The 24,111-nt window shown below is 37.4% G+C and overlaps 1 protein-coding gene and 1 long non-coding RNA gene across 2 annotated transcripts; both read left to right on the top strand.

The window, feature by feature from the left end:
- The first annotated feature begins 843 nt into the window (after positions 1–843).
- Positions 844–3,012, top strand: LOC139939659 (uncharacterized). Its single transcript, XM_071935716.1, has 2 exons — positions 844–1,294; positions 1,678–3,012. The coding sequence occupies exons 1-2, from the start codon at positions 931–933 to the stop codon at positions 2,085–2,087; spliced, it is 774 nt and encodes a 257-aa protein (XP_071791817.1). The 5' UTR covers positions 844–930; the 3' UTR covers positions 2,088–3,012.
- A 1,736-nt stretch (positions 3,013–4,748) lies between these two features.
- Positions 4,749–23,064, top strand: LOC139947289 (uncharacterized). The gene is made up of 8 exons (XR_011787343.1): positions 4,749–4,874; positions 6,459–6,538; positions 8,701–8,810; positions 11,390–11,619; positions 12,190–12,299; positions 14,679–14,911; positions 15,438–15,670; positions 16,198–23,064. It is a non-coding gene; the product is annotated as an uncharacterized lncRNA (long non-coding RNA).
- Positions 23,065–24,111: the final 1,047 nt, after the last annotated feature.

The raw sequence follows: 24,111 nt of genomic DNA, 5'->3' as shown, positions 1-24,111 counted from the left end.
CCGGCCTTTAGAGCCTGGCAGTTCTGCAATAATGTACTTTGACCTTGCCTGTCATAATATTTAGTGTTCTTAACACTGCATCCGAAGTGTGGACCTGAGAACAATAGACCGATCCATTATGCCCCGCCTCCTTACCAGTTGACCAATCACAGCCGGGAAACCCGATCACCATTAGTGTAAAGATCACCAAACGGTTCAAATGGTGATCAGATTTCGCGGTTGTGATTGGTCAATGGTAATTGGGCCTGGCTTAATGGATCGGTGTATTACAACACTGTGTGGACTTACACACGTGCTCACAGTGATTTTTACATCATTGATTAATAGGATTTTCCTCAATAGTACAAAATAAAAGAATGTCCACAGGTAGAGAGACTATTAGCTGCATGTATTACCACTTTCATTCTCTAATTCTTGCGTTATGCTATGCTGAAAAAGTTGTTACATTCAAGAGCCATTCTGAGTGTTGTCTTTCAGTGCCTGCATTAAAAAATGGGTTAGTGACGAGAGGGAACCCTACGCCTGCTGAGACGCCCCTTGCCCTCTTTTTTGCTTCATCCTTCCTTGGATGAAGCCCTCCTCCAGCAATTTCCATTGTCTTCCAGTCACTTGGTCTTTCTTCCTCTTTTGTCGTCCTCTTCTCCTGCCTATCAATGGGTCATAAGTTGCCATTTTGTGTTAGTCTCTTGGTCCATCTAAAAGTCTTGTTTAGCACAAAAAAACTCTTGTTTAGCACAGAAAACGTTTCGTGATATCCTCATTTGCAAGCCTGGTGACGCATCGCGCGCCGAACATTGTTTTTCGCGCGCGCGTTTTAACAACAAACCTATTCATGTGGTGGCTCATCGTAAGTCGCGAGTACAACATATTTTTCATGGCACCACGGTAAAGCATTTTGGACATCTTACTTAACAGAAACTTGAAGTGAAAATGGGTAAAAATCGTCGAGCCAAAGCCACATTCAGGTCCCCAATGTACCCTGTGGGTGGCTACACTAAGCGAATCGACCAATACAGCGCCGTACCGCCCTCTGTCCTAGCCGAGGAACGGCGTCTTCAGAATGTCGAGAAGCGTATTGAGAAGGGACGGCGATGCCAGCTCGCTCAATGTGAGAAGAAACAGAGAGAGGCAGCCAAGCATCTCAAGGAGCTGAGTGAAGCTAAGGAGAAGGTATCAATTCTACCTATGAAGCATACTGAGTATCTATATGGAGGGTGTGTCACTGTCAGGGTCTTGACGACGGATGATAGATGTAAGGACGAAGACGAGGAATCGTATTCACCACAGGCTAAAGGTAAAGGGTCGAGTCATCAAAATGTGGCTGGACCGAGTGCTTAGCTGTTTGTAGTATACTTTTCTCAAGTAATATCATTAATACTCAAGGTGGTAATTTTTTTAAACAGGTCCATAATAATACGACTGATGTCCAATACCGGAGAGCTAACTGCGAGATTAGGTCTAGCAAGAAGACCATTGACCTTTCGTTTGTTTTCAATGAAAAATTGGGTTTTACTTTCACAACAACATCCCAACAGGATCATACCATTAATTTTGACATGTTCCCCCATTGTCTAGAGGAGAAACCCAAAGAGTGTCCCGGGTAGCTTTATTACATAAAGATCAAGATGATTCTTACTTTGTATATATATGACATACTTTTTTTGTACATCTTGGTAGACTCACGTCGTGGGGGCAGCTTCCACCCCAAGAACCCCCCAAGAAACTCCAACCATGAAAAACACTCGAGACCACCTGGTAGAGCATGTCATCGCACCCATGCAACCACAAAGCTACCAGAGCTCCTCGTCAAACCGAGACTTCCCAAAAGAAGACAACCCAGAAGCTGGGCATCTCTCAAGAAACAATTCCAGGAAAAGGTACTTCCCGGGGGTGAATTTCCACGCGTCTCAACAGGAACACCACTAGAGACTGTGGATTGTTATGGCCTCGAGGGGTCCAACAGCAGCGACACTGCTGGGGTGGATGGCAGCAAAGCACGTGGAGGGGAGTTTGTTAGTGAGATGAAACGCTGCAGATACATTCGTGTTCCTGAACGGTACAATGGAATCCAAGATGAGGAGCGATGAATCAATGAAGTCTTCAGTAATAATACAACAAGCATGTGATCGATAGGATAAAATTGCTGAGAGTGACACAAATTGTAAACCAACTAAGACCCTTTGCTTTTGGGACTAAAAACTTATCATATAAAAAACGAAATTTTTTTAAACGATAAGAGTAAGAGGCCGTTGAATTTCGCCTGTAGATATAGACGATGTCTCCAAAAATGTGTAAATTAAAAACACAAAACAAGGTGCCATCAATCAAAAGATAGTGTCCAACATGAAGTAAAGAAGACAGTAACCCCCCCCCCCCGTCGTGATAAACCCTTTGCTTTGCTGTACTAAACATTTAAAAACATGTAGACCCACATAGTGTTGTTTGATTAATGGGAACAAGGAGAAAGTTATGAATCCCATGGGTCAATTTCACAAAGAGTTGAGTTGGGACTATTGTCTAGTTAGGACTATAGTCGTTCCTAACTTAGGACTATATAAGTCTGAGAAGATATTCAAAACTTAAGGCTATAGTGCTAAGTTAGGTCGAGTAACTCGTCCTAACTCGAGGTAGGACTAGTCTCAACTGTTTGTGAAATCCACCCGGGGCTCGATTTCGCAAACCAATATTCATCAAGATGGGTTGTCAATAAAGATGCTAAAAAAATATGCTTTTTATTGTGACGTCACTTTGCTTAGCAGTTGAGATCAATTCCGCTTAATCTAAGATCTTTATGAAGTTTGTGGTGCATCTTTTATAGTGAGCTATCAACACTTAAGCTTTCCTTTTTATGATGAGTTATCAACACTTTCACATATGTGATAAATTATAAATGCTTTTCTTTTAAGATGAGTTATCAACACTTTCACGTGTGATAAGTTATCAATGCTTCCCTTTGTGTTAAGTTATCAACACTTTCACATGTGTGTGTTAAATTATCATTATCAAGGCTTTCCTTTTATGATGAGTTATCAACACTTTCACATGTATGATAAATTATCAGTGCTTTTCTTTTATAGTGAGTTATCAACACTTTCAAATGTGTGATAAATTACCAATGCTTTCCTTTATGTTAAGTTATCAACACTTTCACATGTGTGATATTATCAATGCTTCCCTTCTATGGTGAGTTATCAACACTTATACTCTTTCACTGATGTTTCTAGGAACAAAAATTAAACAAAAAATAATGCTCAGTTACTAAATAATAATAATGATAAGACTTGTAATGCGCACGTATCCACCCTGCTGGGTGTTCAATGCGCAGAAAAACCAACAACAAACAAAAACAAAACAAAGAAAACAAACAAACAAAACAAACAAACAAAATTAATCCTTTAAAAACTGTGACATAAGATAAGTTTTAAGAAGAGATTTGAATGTTGTGGTACAAAGACAAGATCTAAGATTAAGTGGTGGAGAGTTCCAGATGCGTGGCGCAACTGAGGAAAAAGACCTGTCTCCCCATGAGTGCTGAGACTTTGGTTCAATGAGAAGAAGCATGGAACTTGATCGTGGAAGGAATAAGTTTAAGACTGGTTCATCACTAAACATGACCGTAAACTGCAGAGGCAGAATACCCATACCCCTGACTAGAAGCTGCCTGAGGACATCTTGGATCAAGTAACTGGGTCCACTAAGCAGAGTTGTCATCAGACACTGGAACCTAGCTACTAACCATGGGCATAGGGCTGGTGTTTGGAGATGATTTTTATACTACTTAAACTGCCAAAAAAACACATGGTAAGTGCGGATTTTTCTTGAAAGTTTTTATAGGTAATACGTTTTGTAGCTTTGGGTTCTACGCCATCCCGGAGGTCCATCATTCATGATTCCATCGATGTACTTTTTTACATCAAACTTATTATTATCTAACTTTAAAAATTGGGCAACATTTGCTACATACAGTCGGTGAAATTCAAGAGGAGCAGGATGGAAGTTTGTGACAAAACGTTATTGTTTGATTTAGGCGTATTTGCAACGGTCTCCTTCACTTGTCTGCTCTCGCCAAACGCTAGTTAAAATATCCAAGAATTGCAAGCGAAACTAGAATTTGAAAATTCAAACCAAAAACAATTCGCTTATCCCCCAGCAGCAACTAAAACATAACTTTTTACTCCCCTGTTGTTTTTTTATTATTAATATGTAAACTTATCCCTGTGTTTAAAAATAACAAAATGCATTTGAGGACACACATGAAAAGACAATTAATTTTAAACATAAAATAGCAGGGGCAAAAAATATTTTCCAGCATTATCAGGGTTAAACAAAATCACATAATGATGTTGTGTCTTTGTTGTTTTGCATCCTTGTGAGTGACAACTTTTGTAATGTTCTAGGGATTTTTAAAACAAATTTAAAGCGATTTTTATTCAGCAAAGGGAAGGGATTTCTCTTTTAGATGTGGCGTGGTTCATATTTGGGGATAATGTTTATTTATTTCATTGTTTATCCTGTTGCGCTTGGTATTTTTAACCAGAATTAATCAAAATCATACAGCAGGTGCATCAATTAGTACAACTCATTAACTTTGCGCGGGAGACTCTACAATCCGCCAACAGATGGCGCGATTCCTATAGTCAGATACCCTAAACCAAGTTTAACGCTGTATGTGCAGATAAAGTCCAGCTTGAAATCACGTGCCTCCCATTCAGAAACGCATGCTGGATCAGAGTTTCTCAAAAACATGGACGGAGAGGAGGTACTTGCTTCTTCGAGAGAATTTTGCCCGCAATTTGGCTCCATTTTACCGTTTCCTGAAAAAGGAACGGTAGCTATGAAATGCAAGACATGTCCTGACAAAGTAAATGCAAAAAGTAAGTTTGGAATTATGTGTATTTCTTGTGGAAACCCGAGCTTGTAAAGTTGTGTGAGATGGCCCCTGGACTTGTGCGTTCTTAAAATCATAAAATGGGTAGGCGGGGTCGGGACGTGGCCAAGGAGGCGGTGGGGGAGGAGGCTGATCGCAACATACTTTGAATATTATATTAAATACATAATAATGCAAATTCAGCTCAATGCCTTTGACTCTGATGATGTAAATGACATGTGACTGATAATTTGTAGTTTACAAAAAAAACTGAATTTTCTTTTTGGTATAAAAAAAATATATGAATAACTTTCCGTATGGCGCCACACCACCTTTTCACTCATTTTTACTAAAAAGGGATGGATAACTTTACATATTGCGCCACCACTTTTTCACTTATTTTTACAAAAAGGGATATCTCATTGAGGTAAATTAGATACTATATTATTTCATATCGAATGAAAAAGTGGTGGCGCCATACAGAAACTCTTCCTTACATTCCTTTCATTCACAGATTTTCAACAAAATGTAACACTTGTGTTAAGTTGTGTTTATTAATATTATCAGTGAATTTTTTTTTTTTGTATCACCAAGGGGGGGTCGACGGAAAGGCCTCAATCATGATTTGTGTCTGTTTGTACACGAGAAGTGCTTGTGAAAACTCACCCAAAAGACATCATTTAATTGCAAATTTTGATTTACGTGGTTAGCTGAAGACATTTTCTTTCACAATTAAGCAGTTTTTTCTCGATTGATTGGAATTTTAAATAAAAAGCACAGATTTGAAAATTTGAAAGTTTGAAAATTAGCGCGTAACAGAGAGCCCATTTTGGGTCGCGGGAAAACTCAATTGATTTTGTGTCAAAAATGTTTTTTTTATAAAGTGAGCCCTCTTGTGGCCTCGATAGCCTAAGGTCATGTGGGATATGTTGATATTTGTGTAGAGGAAGGTCTGAGGAATTGATAGGTACTAAGCTTGGGCGATATTATCGAATATCGTGATATTAATTTGGAACCATTTCGATATCAGATGGATTTGGTTTTCACCGAAATATCGATATATCGCGATAAGGAAAAGTTTCCGTATGGCGCCACCACTTTTTCATTCGAAATAAAATAATATAGTATCTAATTTACCTGATTGATATATCCCTTTTTGTAAAAACGAGTGAAAATGTGGTGGCGCCATACGGAAAGTTATCCCGCGATAATATGGAAACAACCAAATCTGTACAAAACTCATATTTTCTGAAAGCTTTACCTTCGTGATCGTGTGCATATCTTTGTTTCTTCGCTAGGTAGCTGCTCATAGCTGCCCATTTAAGATTTAGAGGAGGGGGTCCTGACAGATTTTTTTTTGCAGCCTATGGACTTACGTGTTTTGAAGCTGTCCACATGCAAATCAAATGGTTGATTTTACTACCATTAGATTACGTTTGAGATAAGCTTTCCAATGGTACCAAACTTGTTTTGTTTTTTCGTAAAAAAAAATGGAAAACCTGTCGACCTCCCTACTTATCACTATCATTAGCACAGACAGCATATTTTAGAATGAATGAAAAGTCACTTTTTGTCTTCCTTCTCATTACAGCTGCATTACATGGTCTCAACTCTGGCAAGAATGCTGAAGGTCGTCACAAGGTCATCAGCCAGCAAGACCTAGGACCACTGGTGAGTGAAACACTGGAGTTTTAGGCCAAGTTAAAAAAGAATCATGTTTTTAGTATCCCTGCCCGCTTCCTTTTTACATGTCTTCCTTTTTTATTTATTTTTTCATTATTTGTTATTATGCACATTTAAAAAAAAAATAAGCACATTTTTTTAAAGGGTATTTTTAAACGTTGGGGAACCTCTGGTCAATTATGAAATTGTTTGAAAGATAAATGCACAATTTTGGTTTGAATAAAAGGTGGTTTATTATTTGGTAAATTTTCAAAGAAAAAGCAACCCCAAATTTCTTTGTTTCTTTGTTTTCAGAGGTTTTATCCCTCTGAAAACAGCAAAAATCAGTGATAAAGGTTCGCCTCTGGCCAATGTTTTAACTGTGTTTAATAGAAAAATGTACCAGCACTTCATTTTGAAAGGCGATATTTTTATAATTTGGTAATTTTAGAAAAACTACCCTCCCCCTCCCCAAATATTTGGTTAGAAGTAGTTTTGTTTTATTTCCGAGGTTTTGTATTCAACTCTTAAGAAGAGCAAAATTCAGTTATATGGGTTCGCCACCCGTAGGGTAACCTCTGGCCAATTTTTTAACTGTTCTTACTCGAAAAGTGTACCACTTCATTTTAGAAGGCGTATTTATAATTTGGTAAATTATATTTATAGTTTGGTAAATTATATTTATAATTTTGAAAATTTTGAAAATAATCCCCCCCCCCCGACAAAAAAAAATTTTGGGTAAGAAATAGTTTCATTCCTGAGGTTTTATATTTAACTCTTAAGAAGAGCAAAATTCAGTGATATGGGTTCGCCACCCGCTGGGAAACCCCTGGCCAATTTTTTAACTGTGTTTAAAAAAAAAATGTACCAGCTCTTCATTTTGAAAGGCGATATTTTTATAATTTGGTAATTTTTGATAATTACCCTCCCCCTCCACAAATATTTGGTTAGAAGTAGTTTTGTTTTATTTCGGAGGTTTTGTATTTAACTTTTAAGAAGAGCAAAATTCAGATATATAGGTTCGCCACCCATAGGGAAACCTCTGGCCAATTTTTTAACTGTTTTTAATTGAAAAGTGTACCACTTCATTTTAGAAGGCGTTATATTTCTAATTTGGTAAATTATATTTAAAGTTTGGTAAATTATATTTATAATTTGGAAATTTTTGAAAAAAACCCTCCCCCCCCCCTGAAAAAAAAAATTTGGGGTAAGAAATAGTTTGGGGTAAGAAATAGTAAATTTTCAAAGAAAAAGCAACCCCAAATTTCTTTGTTTCTTTGTTTTCAGAGGTTTTATCCCTCTGAAAACAGCAAAAATCAGTGATAAAGGTTCGCCTCTGGCCAATTTTTTAACTGTGTTTAAAAGAAAAATGTACCAGCGCTTCATTTTGAAAGGCGATATTTTTATAATTTGGTAACTTTTGATAATTACCCTCCCCCTCCACAAATATTTGGTTAGAAGTAGTTTTTTTTTTTTTTTCGGAGGATTTGTATTTAACTCTTAAGAAGAGCAAACTTTAGTGATATGGGTTCGCCACCCGTAGGGAAACCTCTGGGCAATTTTTTAACTGTGTTAATTGAAAAATTTGCCAATATTTATTAAGTGATTTATCATTAAGCAAGTTTTAAAAAACAAGCCTCCAAATATTTGGTTTTATATTTTTAACTCTGAAAACAGAAGAGCAACAATTCAGTGACAAAGGGTTCGCCACCCGTGAGGAAACCCCTGGCCAATTTTTTAACTGTGTTTGATTTAAATTGCGCCACTTCAAATTTAAAGTTGGCATTTGGTAGATTTTGAAAAATAACGCAAGTCCCCCAAATATTTTGATATACAAATAGGTTTGTTTCATTTCAGAGGTTTTATATATTACCTGTGAAAAAAAATCGGTGACAAAGGGTTCGCCACCCGTAAGGAAACCCCTGGCCAATTTTCGAAAAAATGTTGGGAAAAAGCAAGCCTTTTTGATGTATCGAAATTATTACCTTGGATGGATTCATCGCTAGTGTGACAGGGTTTTGCTTCTTTCCAGCAAGTAGAACCAGTAGACCTATTTTGCTGAAACTTGCAGTTTTATTTCATCTTAGGTGTTTATCACAAGTTTGTTTTTTCAATGCTCAGTTATTTTTCATCACTTCTTAATTTCATTTTTGTATCTGGTCTGGTTTCAGACTGACAGGGCATGTGCCAAATGCGGTCACGATGGACTTCATTTCCACACCAGGCAAACACGATCAGCTGATGAAGTATAAACCGTCCTCTATTTCTGCCCATCATGCAAGTAAGTTAATCGCTACTTAAGCCTGGTTCCTTTTTCCTGCAAATGCAAAGTGAATTTTGGTGACACAGCCCTGTTTTCTGTGCGAATTATTCGAAAGGATTGAACACAGTTCAACTGTTGCGTGTTATTCATTGCGAGTGACAACAAAATTTGTTTCGCATTCGTAGGAAGTATGAACCAGGCTTAAGGCTTGTAGACCCCTTTTAGGTTTATCATACAGTTTCCATAGATTGCACAGGGGTTAGTAGGTACCTGTGAGGGCAGAGATGGTTCTTGTGATTTATTTAGCTTGGTCACTACATATTTGACTGCACAGGCAGTTTATTCCCAAGGGAGCTGAGTTGGTTGATGAATGAAATAAATGGCCTAGTGATCAGGGGTAACATTGTTGAAGAGCCACAAGCGTCACTGAATTACAGATTTCAGTGCTACACTAGGATTAGTACAAGCAGAAATCCACTGTTTACATGACGTGTGTAAAGCACAATATGGTTACAAGTGTAGCATTCAGCAAAACAGAAGCAAACAAAACATGCAATTGGATCTTGAAGGATCTGCGGTGGACTTCACAAAAAGTTAAGACCAGTCTAATTTTTATTATTATTATTATTATTATTACTGGTTTATTGTAAAAAACATCTGCTTGTCGCAGTCCAGAGACTGAATTAAAAGACAGATTTACATTTTTATATAAAAATTTTTAAAAACAGAGGAGAAAATCTTGAGTTAGGACAAGTTACTCGACTAACTTAGGACTAGCATTAAGTTTTTAATATCTCCTGGTACTAGTCCTAAGTTAGGACCACTCCTAACTCTCTGCGAAATTGACCCCAGGATGGTTAGGGTCTAACGTCCGTCGATATCGCTTTTTCCCATAACCGATATATCGAAAATTAAATATCGAGTATACTCGATATATCGAGTATTTCCCGCGCGCAAGATGAAGCCTAAATACAGCACTTGGTATACTCATGTTTGTAGTTGAAAAATCTCAAATTGCGTAGTCCCGCGCCCCGATTTTTTCTGGTTTTACAACAAAGTATGATCGCCGCTACACCGCTGGCTTGGCTCACCACAATTCTCGATTCGTGATTGGCCATGATTGCCCGCCTAGTCTCAAAATGACACAGAGCCTTTGTGAGTTTAGACTTGATGACAAGTCGTTAGGCGCTGCCTATTTGTCTGCCTTTCATGCAACAGTCACAGTGCGATGTTACACATGCAACAGTAGCGCGAGGCACTGACCCACACACACATACTGGGATCGAGGGTGTGTGTATCGTCCCCGTAGCTACGCCGCGCTGTAACTACACACCGCGCTTAACAATTACCGTCTTGACATCAAGACTATTGTGAGTTGCGTGACCCGCCGACATTAGTGTCAGTTGCCTATGCATTGACGTAGAAGCGTCAATCAAGTTGTCCGACGGGCACGCGGGCGGGCGGCTTTGAGTTGAGATCTTCGGTAGGATGTGGAAAAAAAAAATTGGTGCGACAGGCCCGCTGTTGTGGAGAGTGACGCTTCAAACTTTGTCAACACTAAATGTACCTTTACGGTTGAAAATGGTTGAGATAATCATCCAAAAAAATCACGAGAAAGTCCCGCAAAACACACTCCGCGCTCACAATAAACAACGCAAGCAGCATATGATGCAGTCACATAGTCTCCAATAAAGGCTCGTAGCACTTAGCATTCTATAGTAAAGGCATGAAAATTGAATGCGAGAAAGCCCTCTATTGTCGAAATAACGCAGTGCATCACGCGATACCGCCTTGAAAAAAGACTGCACGTGTCTGTGCATGCTTGGGCAAACGGGTTTTCCCCCCGAATTGCAATAACCACACACGCTGGTGTGCACGCTTAAACCGTACAACAGCAAAGTCTTCGCTGGTACGCACGCAATAGCCGCCGACAGCGTGGTCTGCGAAGCATTTAGTTCCTCGGAAGTGCGAGCTTGTTTACGAAAACAACAACATGTAGGCTTATTTGACCCAAATGACGCCATTACGATACCTTGGATTGATAGAAAGATTATTTTACTGTATAACGTAAGATTGTTTTCTTCCTTGTTTTGTTATGTCTTGTTGATTCGGGGAAGTTTTTGCGGGGTATTTTTGCAAACCAGCGGTGGTTTCTTTTGAGGTTTTACCGTGCGCTCGCCGCGGAGTCGTGAACTTCTGCGACGACGGGCCAGCGGCTGATGGCGAAAACACAAAGAACAAGCAGACATACTTGGTTGTAAAACGTATTTTATTTAATAGAGCAACTCGAAATGATGAAACTACATAACGACGACGGCTTTTCCAATACTCAAACACAGATTTCTTTTAAATAATCGGACACTCTTTTGGTATTTTCGACATCATTTAGGAACATCGAAATTTTCAAAACATCGAAATTTTTCGATAAATCGAAAATCCGATATTACGATATGATTATAAAAGTGACATCGGCGATTTCGATGTCAAAAAAATATCGAGTTTTTGAGTATTTTCGATATATCGACGGACGTTATTAGGGTCAAAGGTTCATTTTTTATGTAAAAGCAATTTTTTATATATTTATTATCTATTTACAGGCATCAAGAGATTGAGTACTCCTGAAGAGAATCAACATCTTTGGATCGGTTTACACTGAGAGGAACTCAAGGCAATAGCTCACTGGAACAATTGGATGAAATCGACGATGACAACAACAAACACGACCACCTGATGCCAGAGAGATGTGTTACTGATGAGGAGGCCGATGTTTTAACTGTGTTTATTAATTGAAAAATGCGCCACTTCAAATTAGGTGATTTATCATTTGGTAAGTTTTGCACAAGTCCCCAAATATTTGGTTTTATGTATTTAACTCTGAAAACAGAAGAGCAAAAATTCAGTGACAAAGGGTTCGCCACCCGTGGGGAAACCCCTGGCCAATTTTTTAACTGTGTTTGATTGAAAATTGCGCAACTTCAAATTAAAAGTTGACCTTGTGGTAAATTTTGAAAAATAACGCAAGCCCCCCCCCCCCCTCGAAATATTTTGATATACAAATGGGTTTGTTTCATTTCAGAGCTTTTATATTTTACATGTGAAAAAAAATCAGTGACAAAGGGTTCACCACCCGTAAGGAAACCCCTGGCAAATTTAAAAAAAAATGTTAGGGAAAAAGCAAATTTAATTTTTTGATGTATCGAAATTATAACCTCGGATGGATTCATCGCTAGTGTGACAGGGTTTTGCTTCTTTCTGTTTTCTCAGCAAGTAGACCTATTTTGCTGAAACTTTCACAGTTTTATATCATCTTAGGCGCTTTATCACAAATTGGTTTTTTCAATGCTAAGTTATTTTTCATCACTTCTTAATTTCATTTTTGTATCTGGTCTGGTTTCAGATTGACAGGGCATGTGCCAAGTACGGTCAAGATGGACTTCATTTCCACACCAGACAAACACAATCAGCTGATGAAGGACAAACCGATTTCTATTTCTGCCCATCATGCAAGTAAGTTAAGGACTACTTAAGCCTGGTTCATGCTTCCTGCAAATGCACAGTGAATTTTGGCAACACAGCCCTGCTTTCTTAGGGAATGTTTCGAAGGGGTTGTGACACAGTTCAACTGTTGCGAGTTATTCATTGCGAGTTTGTGACAACAAAATTTGCTTCGCATTCGCAGGAAGTATGAACTGGGCTTTAGGCTTGTAGACCCTTTTCGGTTTGTCATACTGTTTCCATAGATTGCACAGGGGTTAGTAGGTACCTGTGAGGGCAGAGATGGTTCTTGTGATTTATTCAGCTTGGTCACTACCGTATTTTCCTGCGGATAAGACGCGTCTTATCTGACTTTTTAGACCCCAAAAACATTGATGCGTCTTATCTTTCGGTGCGCCTTGTCTGCTGACGATTGATTTTTTTTTTATGATCACTGCGTGAAATAAAAAATACCTTCATGTCCAGTTCAAATCAACGATCTTTGTGTGAAGAATCCTTACTCAATAATGCGGTCGAACAAGGCTATTCAGACACTGTGACCGTATTTTCGTTCGAACAATGCCGCTACCCCCAACGGTCCAATTATTCCAACAATGCTGCAACGTGTTTATTCCCCATGACCGTGCTTTCATTCCATTAATGCCGCAATGCGTCTAGCTTTCGGTCCAACAGACGTCGGCAGTGTACAAACGTTTTCTGTGTGGCCGGGTATTCGTTCCGAAAACGATTGACAGTCAATAACTTCATACAAACGTCATGCACCCAACCGCTATTGTGTGGTAAATTTTGAGGGTTTATTTTATTGTATTGCTTCAAAACTTCGGGTAGGAACAGTTGTTAAAATCATGGTTGCCCTTGCATGAAACTTGCCTGTAAAATCAACGATGTCCAAGTTCAGACTCGAAAATCTCTCAAAACGACACAGAAAATTAGCCCCAAAACGCAACCGTTCCGAGGTCTGTAAATTTAATCACGCAACACAAAAGCAGATATCACGCCTATAGTCGTTGTTTCTGTGAGTGTGACAATAAATACAAGAAACATTGAACGCTAGAGGGCGTTTTGGAACTTTGTAATAGCGTGAGGTTAAAAACCCTCTATTGGTAAAAAATACGTGAACCAGCAATAAACGCATTGAGACAAGACTCGACTTGTCTAGGCTAGACTGCGCCCCTGTCTTTATCCGGAAGGTCCCTGCCGCTAGATCCAGTGATTCCCTTTGGATACAATGAACGTGCCGTGATATAGATGCCCAATAGTCACTGCTCTCAAGTCCGCAATGGAATTTGACTGCATACGTTCAGGCTATGTCTGGGCATGCTTGGGATCCGCACAGTCACGTGGGAACGGCTTAGCGCAACCCGTCGTCGAACATCGTTCAATACGGTGCCCACATGGTCGCCAACATCTGTTGTGCAATCTCGAGATTGAGCAGCGCAATCCACTGTGTACATGTGCATATTAATGTTAATTAATATACATTACTACACCCACACGCTACGTCCGTCTGTCGTTGCAATGTATCTGTATCAGCAAGGATCCTCGTAGTTTGTGGGGACGTCGGATGGATGTGTCCAGGGAGGCATTGTGTTCATGTTGCAAATAAAATTAACTTCAGACAGTGCGTGGACCATGGTTTCTGCCCGCTGATTGGGCCGAACTTTATGTTATTTACAATATACAGCGTTGGCTGATTGGATAAAGGTCGGTATACGTAGGTTCTCAAAGGCAACAAATTACGTCTTTGTGTCAATGTACCGACAACGGGTGGCGCCAGGTGTTCTTTTGTTTGCGGTAAAACAGGTGCCTTGTGCGGCGGTGCGCCTTGTCTGCTGACGTTTGAATTTGTTTTTGTCATTTTAGCGTCCTGCGCCTTGTCCGCCGAGCGTCTTATCCGCAGGAAAATACGGTACATATTTGGCTGCACAGGCAGTTTATTCCAAAGGGAGCTGAGTTGGTTTGATGAATGAAATAAATGGCCTAGTGATCAGGGGTAACATTGTTGAAGAGCCACAAGCGTCACTGAATTACAGATTTCAGTGCTACATGAGGATTAGTACAAGCAGAAATTCACTGTTTACATGACGTGTGTGTAAAGCACAATATGGTTACAAGTGTAGCATTCAGCAAAACAGAAACAAAGAAAACATGCAATTGGATCTTGAAGGATCTGTGGTGGACTTCACAAAGAGTTAAGACTAGTCTTATCTCGAGTTAAGACAAGTTACTCATCCAACTTAGGACTAGCATAAAGTTTTTAATATCTCCTGGGACTAGTCCTAAGTGAGGACCAGTCCTAACTCTTTGTGAAATTTACCCCAGGATGGTAAGGGTCAAAGGTTCAATTTTTATGTGAAAGTAAATTTTTATTTATTTTTTATTGATTTACAGGCATCAAGGGATTGAGTACTCCTGAAGAAAATCAACATCTTTGGATCGGTCTACACTGAGAGGAACTCAAGGCAATAGCTCACTGGAACAAGGAGATGAAGTCGACGACGACGACGACAACAAAGATGACCACCTGATGCCAGAGAGATGTCTTACTGATGAGGAGGCCGATGTTTTAACTGTGTTTATTAATTGAAAAATGCGTCACTTCAAATTAGGTGATTTATCATTTGGTAAGTTTTGCAAATATTTGGTTTTATATTTTTAACTCTGAAAAACGGAAGAGCAAAAATTCAGTGACAAAGGGTTCGCCACCCGTAAGGAAACCCCTGGACAATTTTTTAACTGTGTTTGATTGAAAATTGCGCCTTTTCAAACTAAAAGTTGACATTGTAAATTTTGAAAAATAACGTACACCCCCAAATATTTTGATGTACAAATAGGTTTGTTTTGTTTCAGAGGTTTTATATTTTACCTGTAAAAACAGAGGAGCAAAAATCAGTGACAAAGGGTTCGCCGCCCGTAAGGAAACCCCTGGCCATTTTTTTTTAAATGTTTGCAAAAAACCAAATGTTCTTGGTTGATGTATCGAAATCTTTACCTCGAATGGATTCATAGCTACTGTAACAGGGTTTGCTTCTTTCTGTTTTCTCAGCAAGCAGAACCAGTAGACCCATTTTGCTGAAACTTTCACTGTTTTATTTCAAAGGTTCATTTTTAATGTAAAATTAAATTTTTATTTATTTTTTTGATTTACAGGCATCAAGAGATTGAGTACTCTTGAAGAGAATCAACATCTTCGGATCGGTCTACACTGAGAGGAACTCAAGGCAAGAGCTCACTGGAACAAGGAGATGAAGTCGACGACGACGACGACAACAAAGATGACCACCTGATGCCAGAGAGATGTCTTACTGATGAGGAGGCCGATGTTTTAACTGTGTTTATTAATTGAAAAATGCGTCACTTCAAATTAGGTGATTTATCATTTGGTAAGTTTTGCAAATATTTGGTTTTATATTTTTAACTCTGAAAAACGGAAGAGCAAAAATTCAGTGACAAAGGGTTCGCCACCCGTAAGGAAACCCCTGGACAATTTTTTAACTGTGTTTGATTGAAAATTGCGCCTTTTCAAACTAAAAGTTGACATTGTAAATTTTGAAAAATAACGTACACCCCCAAATATTTTGATGTACAAATAGGTTTGTTTTGTTTCAGAGGTTTTATATTTTACCTGTGAAAACAGAGGAGCAAAAATCAGTGACAAAGGGTTCGCCGCCCGTAAGGAAACCCCTGGCCATTTTTTTTTTAAATGTTTGCAAAAAACCAAATGTTCTTGGTTGATGTATCGAAATCTTTACCTCGAATGGATTCATAGCTATTGTAACGGGGTTTGCTTCTTTCTGTTTTCTCAGCAAGCAGAACCAGTAGACCCATTTTGCTGAAACGTTCACTGTTTTATTTCAAAGGTTCATTTTTAATGTAAAATTAAATTTTTATTTATTTTTTTGATTTACAGGCATCAAGAGATTGAGTACTCTTGAAGAGAATCAACATCTTCGGATCGGTCTACACTGAGAGGAACTCAAGGCAAGAGCTCACTGGAACAAGGAGTTGAAATCATCACCGAAGATGACAATGACGATGACCACCTGATGCCAGAGAGATATGTTACTGATGAGGATGCCGAGCATCCATCCCACTATGGGTACTTAAATAAGATAAGGATCCTTTATCAATGACAGTGCCATCAGGATTGTCTCAAGAAACAAAATGAGGCTTGACATCCAAATTTAGTCTGGTTCCTTTTTTCAAACTTTGAGAGTTACACAGGAACCAGACAAAATGGCCGAACTGTGGTAAAGGTGTTTTTAAACTGTCGGTGTTTGCTTACATTAGTTTATGTTATATAACACCGAAGCAGATACTTGCCATTTGATTGGAGGAGTGTCCGTCATGTGTTGACAAATAACAGTACTATTGCATGCTAACGTCACTCAGCGTGCATTTTTCCTTCCATCCGCAAAGTACTATTGCATGCTGAGGACCAAAAAACATCACCGCATGCACGTGTCTTTGGTAACGCAGCAGTTTTACTGCAAGGCACATTACTAGCATTCGGCTTCTGCGTGTCCCAGCTGTACAGAATGCATCGTGTCAAACAGGCCAACCCAAAAGAAACAGGTGTAATTTCACAATTAGAAATTGTAGGCCTACGCTTTGTATCTTCCAATCAAAATGACAAAGATCTACTTGGACAATATATAAAATAAATAATGAATGTTTTTCATTTGTGCAAGGGTGCAAATATGTTCATTCGTTGAAAGACGGAATGTCCCGTTCAGCCTGACTCCGATTCGTTGAATAGAACATTCCATCTTTCAACTCATGAACATACTCGCACCATTGCACTCATAAACATTCATTATTTGTATAATACTCATGCTGTATAGCTAGTTTAAAAAAACGATTATCTAAAATTTAATTGTTTACCTTCATGAATTGTTGTTATTGATCGATCCTCCCTTACCCCTGGGGTGGATTGATCGATTGAAAGAACAAACGAGGCATAATATTTGTGTATTTTACATAAATTGTCTTGAAGGCATTGGACACTATTGGCAATTACTCAAAATTAATTATCATCATAAAACCTTTCTTGGTAACAACGAGTTATCGGGAGAGGTTGATAGTATAAAACATTTTGAGAAACGGCTCTCGCTAAAGTGACTTAGTTTTCGAGAAGTAATTTTCCACAAATTTGATTTCGAGACCTCAGATTTAGAATTTGAGGTCTCGAAATCAAGCATCTGAAAGCACACAACTTTTAAATTATTAATATCGCACAACTTTGACAATCGATTGAGCTCAAATTTTCACAGGTTTGTTATTTTATGCATATGTTGAGATACATCAACTGTGAAGACTAGTCTTTGACAGGTACCAATAGTGTCCAGTGTCTTTGATACATTTTAGCGAAACATTCCCACAAAACAAGTTCACAATACTTCGTACAAAATGCATACATTTTTTATATAGAACGTTTGACTTTACTTTCCAAAATACAGATTTTTTTTTTTTCTCTTTTTTCAAAACTCTCTTGGCAAATGTTTTTTTCCCTCATACTTTTAAAACTTTGCTTGCTTAAAAAACTCTTTTTTTTTCTAGATTTTCCCAGAGTTGGAATATTTTGAATCGGTTTAGGAAAACAAAAAATTCTGTAAATTTTGCTTGTGACTCAAATTGTGGGAGTGCTTCTGGTTCTATATATCGATACTTTGATGATTGTGAAGCCAAGTACAACTTGCACGCACTCAAGACAATTAATGCAACCAAAACACATTCTAAAGTTGTGTTCTTCTTTGGACCAATCTCCAAGACATACAAGTACGTCATCAATTTAACCAAATTTACTAATTTTAGGCACGACATGTTTGGATAAGTGTGATGCACACCTGCCCAAACTCAAAATGAAATTGATTAAAAGTACAATATCTTTTACGAAACAGTCACATTTTGAAAAATGTTTTTACTTCTTTGCATTGCTGTGACAGTAATAATTAACAGTTCTAAATTTCATTGATTTTTTTTTTGCCATCAGCTGATGAAAAAAAAAAATCTTATTTCAGAGATACATTTTATTTCAACTCAAGGATGATAAATGTTGTACTTGGCTGTTTATATAATTTGAAAAACTATGTCTTAAATTATTTGGTTACCATTCATTAAATGCTGTAGAAAGCACCACTGAACTGTAGAAGCAGCAGAGTTGTGTAAACGTGTGTGCCGGTTGGTGTGGTCAACTACTATCTGGAATGTGTGGCGACCTAATGATCCAAGCGTTAATGGTTGGGTAAGCATTTTATTAAGTGAAATCTTGTTAATGTGGCGCTGTTAGTCTGTCTTACCGGTGTCCTACCATACATGATTGACAAACTATTTCAACTTTCTCGATCTCTGACAAAAAAACAAAACCTAAGAAAGAAAGGATTTGGTTGCCTATTGAAGTCTTTGGGGGCCTGTATCGAAAGTGTCAAGGACTGAGGACCATAGCACTTTTTTCACATTTTTTACCTGATCATTTTGTTATCCTAAGTTGGTACCCGTCTCTCTATACTGTTCCTGTGTAAACGGGTCTACTTTTTGATCAACCTTTTCTGCAACCGGACATCCTCTTCTGATCTGAGGGAGACTCTGGACCTGACGGATGACGGAGACTTCTACCCAGATGTTGGTGCGAGGGTCGGAGAAACGAGATTCTGAACATGGCTATTCACATTTCAATCAGGTACTCAGGCTTTTACATTGGTTTCACTTGTGTTAAGAAGTTTTGACTGTATCAAAATGAGATATCAAAGATGACATTGGGATTGTGTAGGAAGTAAACAGGTTGCTTTATTGTAGAAGAAACATCGTTGCTTAGAAAGATGCTGGTGTGCATTATGTTATTGTGACCAGTTTAATTCACAGCCAGAGTAGGTTTTACACTCCTTCGTAAGTTAGAATAGTGTTAAGATTTCCGAGTTAGTTAAAACTCCTGTTGAACTGGTTGACGTTAGTTATTCAGTCTATGACGTTAACTTTTGGTCTATTTCAGTGACCAATTAACTAGGTGGTTCATTGTAGGTTTTGAGCAGTCGGCTCTATGACTGATTCTACAGTAGGTATGTTAACTACAATCAGTTGAGGAAATGATTTACAAATGATGTTGACCAATAGACATTTTTCATGAACGTAGTAATTTAGCTGCAGTAGGTGTTTTCAATTCTTTAGGGTCTTAATTATTGATAATTGTGAACAATTTTTACAACTAGTTAACCCTTTTCCAACTGAACTTGGTGACGAAACTAGGCCGTTTTTTTACAAAAACTCACAAAATTTGTTAAAGTTCAGCCGCAATGTTGGAATCTTTTTTCTCGGATCAGCACATCATTATCTGGGTTGAAGTCTTAGTTATTCAGGCTGTTAAAGTGACAAAGACACTTGTGTCATTAATTATTTTGACAGGTTCTAAAAACAGTAGGCAAGTTTATGATATTAAACCCGTAGAACTGTTGGGAACAAATGCAAGCTACTAGTTTTTGTCAGTATAACAATTGTATGTTGTGCGATGTCCATCACTTATTTTAATTCTTTTAATGTAAACATGAGATTGTCTCAACATGTACAACAGCAAAGTGTACAATGGATCAAACTAGGTGTTTATTAGCGTATTAGCAGTATTAGTGTAGACTTATTCAGTTAAATAACCTCAGAATAAACAGTAATTTGTCATATGGCTAGGTAGTTTAAGGAAAAGGGAGCATACACACTAGTCCATTATTAGTGTAGAATTATTAAATAAATCACTTAAACACTATTAGTTATTTCTCAACTCGCTTGTTAGATTAATTTTGTTATGAATATTATGCCAAAAAGAAACATCAGGAATAGGTATTCTAAATAAGACGTCGCTTTGTTACTTTAGTCAAACACTGTTTGCAGAATCACAGGGGTCTTTCTAGGTGGAAAATACACTAAGTTATCAGTGATTTTATCGTCACTGATAAAACCTTACTTTTCCCGACATCAACGTCAGACAGTTTTTTATGAAAAAATTGTAATTTATACTAAATCATTAGCATGCAGTGGTTGGTTTGCAGATTTACATGAAGTTAATCAGTAGGAGTAGTTGTTGATCCTAGATTTTCAATACTTAATTGGGACTTCATCAGCAATTTGTAGTTCCGTAGGATTTGAAACTTTGTTGTACTTGGGAGTTTAGAATTTGTTTAGAGATAGGTTAGGTTTTTTTAAGAGTTTTTTTTCTCAGTCTAGTTATCCTCCATGAACCCAATGTCATCTACAATATCTCATGTTATGATACTCGATGCAATGAAGATGCAAATCTGATGTTTTCTTACAACCTCACTTTTGACTTTGAAATTTGACTTTATTTGAACATGTAATCACACACACTGTTAAAATGTTGCGATGTTTTAACAAATTCAAAATTTATGATTGATATGAAACAAAATTTATTCAGAAGTGTAGTACTTCTAATGCAAGTGAAACCAATACATTCCTGAGTATGCTGTTAATATTGAAAAAAACATGCGTATTTTAGTTCTGTTTTTGTTGTGCTCGTCACAAAAATTAACAAAATTGTTCAAGTTCAGCCGCCATGTTGGAATCTTGTTTCTCTGATCAGCGCATCATCATCTGGGTTGAAGTCTTCGTTATTCTGATGGTACAGGACTCAATCGGTGACGGAGTGGAAACGTCCTTTTACACTTCAACCAAAATTCAAGCTTGAAACTTGACTCCAAGAACTTAGCGACGTGTTTGCCCGAACAGGGGGAGACGTCCGATGGTACACTTGATACAGATTCATCAAACATTTTAACCGGCAACAGAATCCTTTCGACTTATGTTTTGGACTTTGAAAAAAAATCTTTAGTTTGTTTTTGGCTTCGGACTTTAAAAAAACCCCAATCTTTTTAGTTTGTCAATCATGTAAAGCAGGACTTTGGTAAAACAGACTATCAATGAAACATTAACTTGATTTAACTTAATAAAATGCTTTCCTTCCATTAATACTTAGATCATTAAGTCGCTTCACTTTCTAGATAGTAGTTGACCACACCAACTGGCTCACACGTTTGCGCAACTCTGCTGCTTCTACAGTTCAGTGGTGCTTAAAAAAATCAAAAAAATCCCTTAAAAATTGCCTTTTTTATATAGACTAAGTCAGCCAAAAAAATTTCTCGTGCCGTTGTACGGTTCGAAATTAACTCCGTAAAAAGTTTGGCCCTACCCCCCCTATTATTAAAATCATGATCAACCAAGTACACCCCCTATAGGGGTGCAGAAGAGACTGTATCCCATAGTCAATGTACACTAACATGTAATCAACTAGAAATTTGCATATGACACTTATACAAGGCGTCAAATTCAAATTACCATAAGATTATATTGCTAGGTACATCAAAATGGAATACAGCCCCTTATTAAAGGTATCGTCTTATAGCTTGTTGTGACTTTAAATAACAATAAAATGGAGTTCCATTGTGGACTTAGTCATTTTTTGACCAAAAAACTAGCCATTGTTTGTACTTAGTAATTTTTTGAGCAGAAACTCATAGTCAATGTTTGTACTTAGTCTTTTTTTGGACTTAGTCATTTTTTTGACATAAACACATAGTAATTGTTGACTTTCTGTGTCCTTTTGTGGACTTAGTCATTTTTTGACCAAAAACACTAGCCATTGTTTGTACTTAGTAATTTTTGAGCAGAAACTCATAGTCAATGTTTGTACTTAGTCTTTTTTTGGACTTAGTCATTTTTTTGACATAAACACATAGTAATTGTTGACTTTTTGTGGACTTGACCAAAAACACTAGCCATTGTTTGCACTTAGTCTTTTTTTTTTGGACTTAGTCTTTTTTTTTGACAAAAAACACTTAGTTGACTCTCTGTGTCCCTTTGTGGACTTAGCCATTTTTGACTTCAAAAACTTTCCAAGATTGAGATTATAAAGTCACAGAACAAGCTATAAGATGCGGCCTTTACAGAAGATACAACATTGGTAGTTACGCTATCGTGAATTTAACTTATAAGTTTAATGCGGAAGTTAGTGAACATGCATTACCTTAAATTTTGGTAAGCATGCAAGTAAACATTCATGTAAATGTCCACTTGATGTAAAAACTGTTTTGAAATAAACAATAAATAAAGAAATTTGTTTTGAAACGCTGCAAGTTTTAGATAATGTTTTTTTGTGTCAAATTTTGTGCACTCTATATGCAGTATATGAATACCAATGTTGTACCTTCTTTATAAGTAAGAAATGCAACCTGTAAACCATAAAGGAGTCAAATTTAATTAGATTTGTTTGAAAAGAAAAAAAAAAAAACGCTTTGATTCTGTAAATATTCTGAAAAAGCCCAAATAGTTAATTTATGTTTTCATGAGACTAGTTTTTTGGTTAGCCTTGTGAACTCCTTTTTGAAAGAACAGGTTACATTTCTTCCTTGGTTGATCATTTATATTTCTTAGCTATGGTTGTCATTTGCCAGCTGATGTTTCTTCTTGGATAATTATTTAACAGGTTTGGGGGGTTAAGTTGAATTTTGAAACTATACACATTTTCAATACTTTTAATAAATACAAGTATGAATTGTAAGCTGTATTTGATTTTACAAATACAATTTTTGAATTGTGGCACTTGACAAGTGCATAAAAATAATAAAAAAAGTCATTTTGAAATAATTTCAATGAGGTTTAAGTAATTTTACATCAACTGGCACATTTCTAACCATCAATTTAAGCAACATATTAAAATGAATAGTAAGGAAGCAAAAGGAGTGCCAAAGCACCCCAAAAACAAAAATTGTTTTAATTAAAACATTCCGGAAACATAACATACAAGTTAGTCATTATCAAGTTCTTGAGGTAGGGGTGGGTGGGGGTTAATGTCTAACAGTGTGGATGCACTAACTGTTGTTATTGTTTTCTTTCTTTGGAAAACATGAGTTTGTTCAAATAAAGTCTTGCAAATTCAAATAAACAATCTAGTCTGGTTTGCTTATTATTTTCTGATGAATCCTATTATTTGGGCAATTATTGGTTCTATGAATGGCTTTGATGATCCCCTTTTCCCCTTCTAGGTGATGATGAACTAATTAAAAGTAATTTTTTGAAAATAACAAAGATTGGGGATACTTTTGGTAATTATCAAACACCAGTCTCCTCACTTGGTGTGCCTCAATAAAAACATAAATAACAAACCAGTGAAAGTTTTGGTTCAAATGGTCATCACAGTTGAAAACAAAATATGAAAGGAAATTTACAGTCCATGCATAAAATTGTGTGCTTTCAGATGCATGAGAAAGGCTTCATGCCTGAAGCCTATAGCCTTTCTCGGATTCAATTTTTTTGGGGTGAACAAAAAATTACCACTTTCCCTAAAACTACATTTTACTGTAAAGGGTGTTTTTCCAACAACATTGTTATACATCAACATGAGTAACTACCAAGTACACCTATTTAATAGGATGTATTCAAAATTATAAAGCTAATTTCTTTTCAACATCCTTGGGGGGGGGGGGCTTAGAGTAACATATTATTCATGAACAGTAATTCCATGTTTGCAAGTACAGAAATACAGTGTAATGATGTTTGGCTCTTGGGGGAAAGTATGAACATTTCATCGAGAAGAAGGGCTCACCTACATGAACGTTTTTAATAGAAATTTAGCGGATTCTTCGGAGGCCCCACAAAAAAGAAGAAGTCATAAACATTGTCATAAAAAAAGAATGAGAGAAATTTGGGCAAATGTGTTGGTATAAATTATTATGGCCCCACTGCTAGTAATAGAAATATAGATTTTGGTTGCCTTACAGAACGGTTGAGGCTCGTACCTCAGTGACTGCTGTTGTGGCTGGAAAGACTG

The sequence above is a fragment of the Asterias amurensis genome, chromosome 1 (genome assembly GCF_032118995.1).
Source record: "Asterias amurensis chromosome 1, ASM3211899v1".
Classification (NCBI taxonomy): Eukaryota; Metazoa; Echinodermata; class Asteroidea; order Forcipulatida; family Asteriidae; genus Asterias; species Asterias amurensis.
This window is presented reverse-complemented; position numbering and strand designations above follow the sequence as displayed.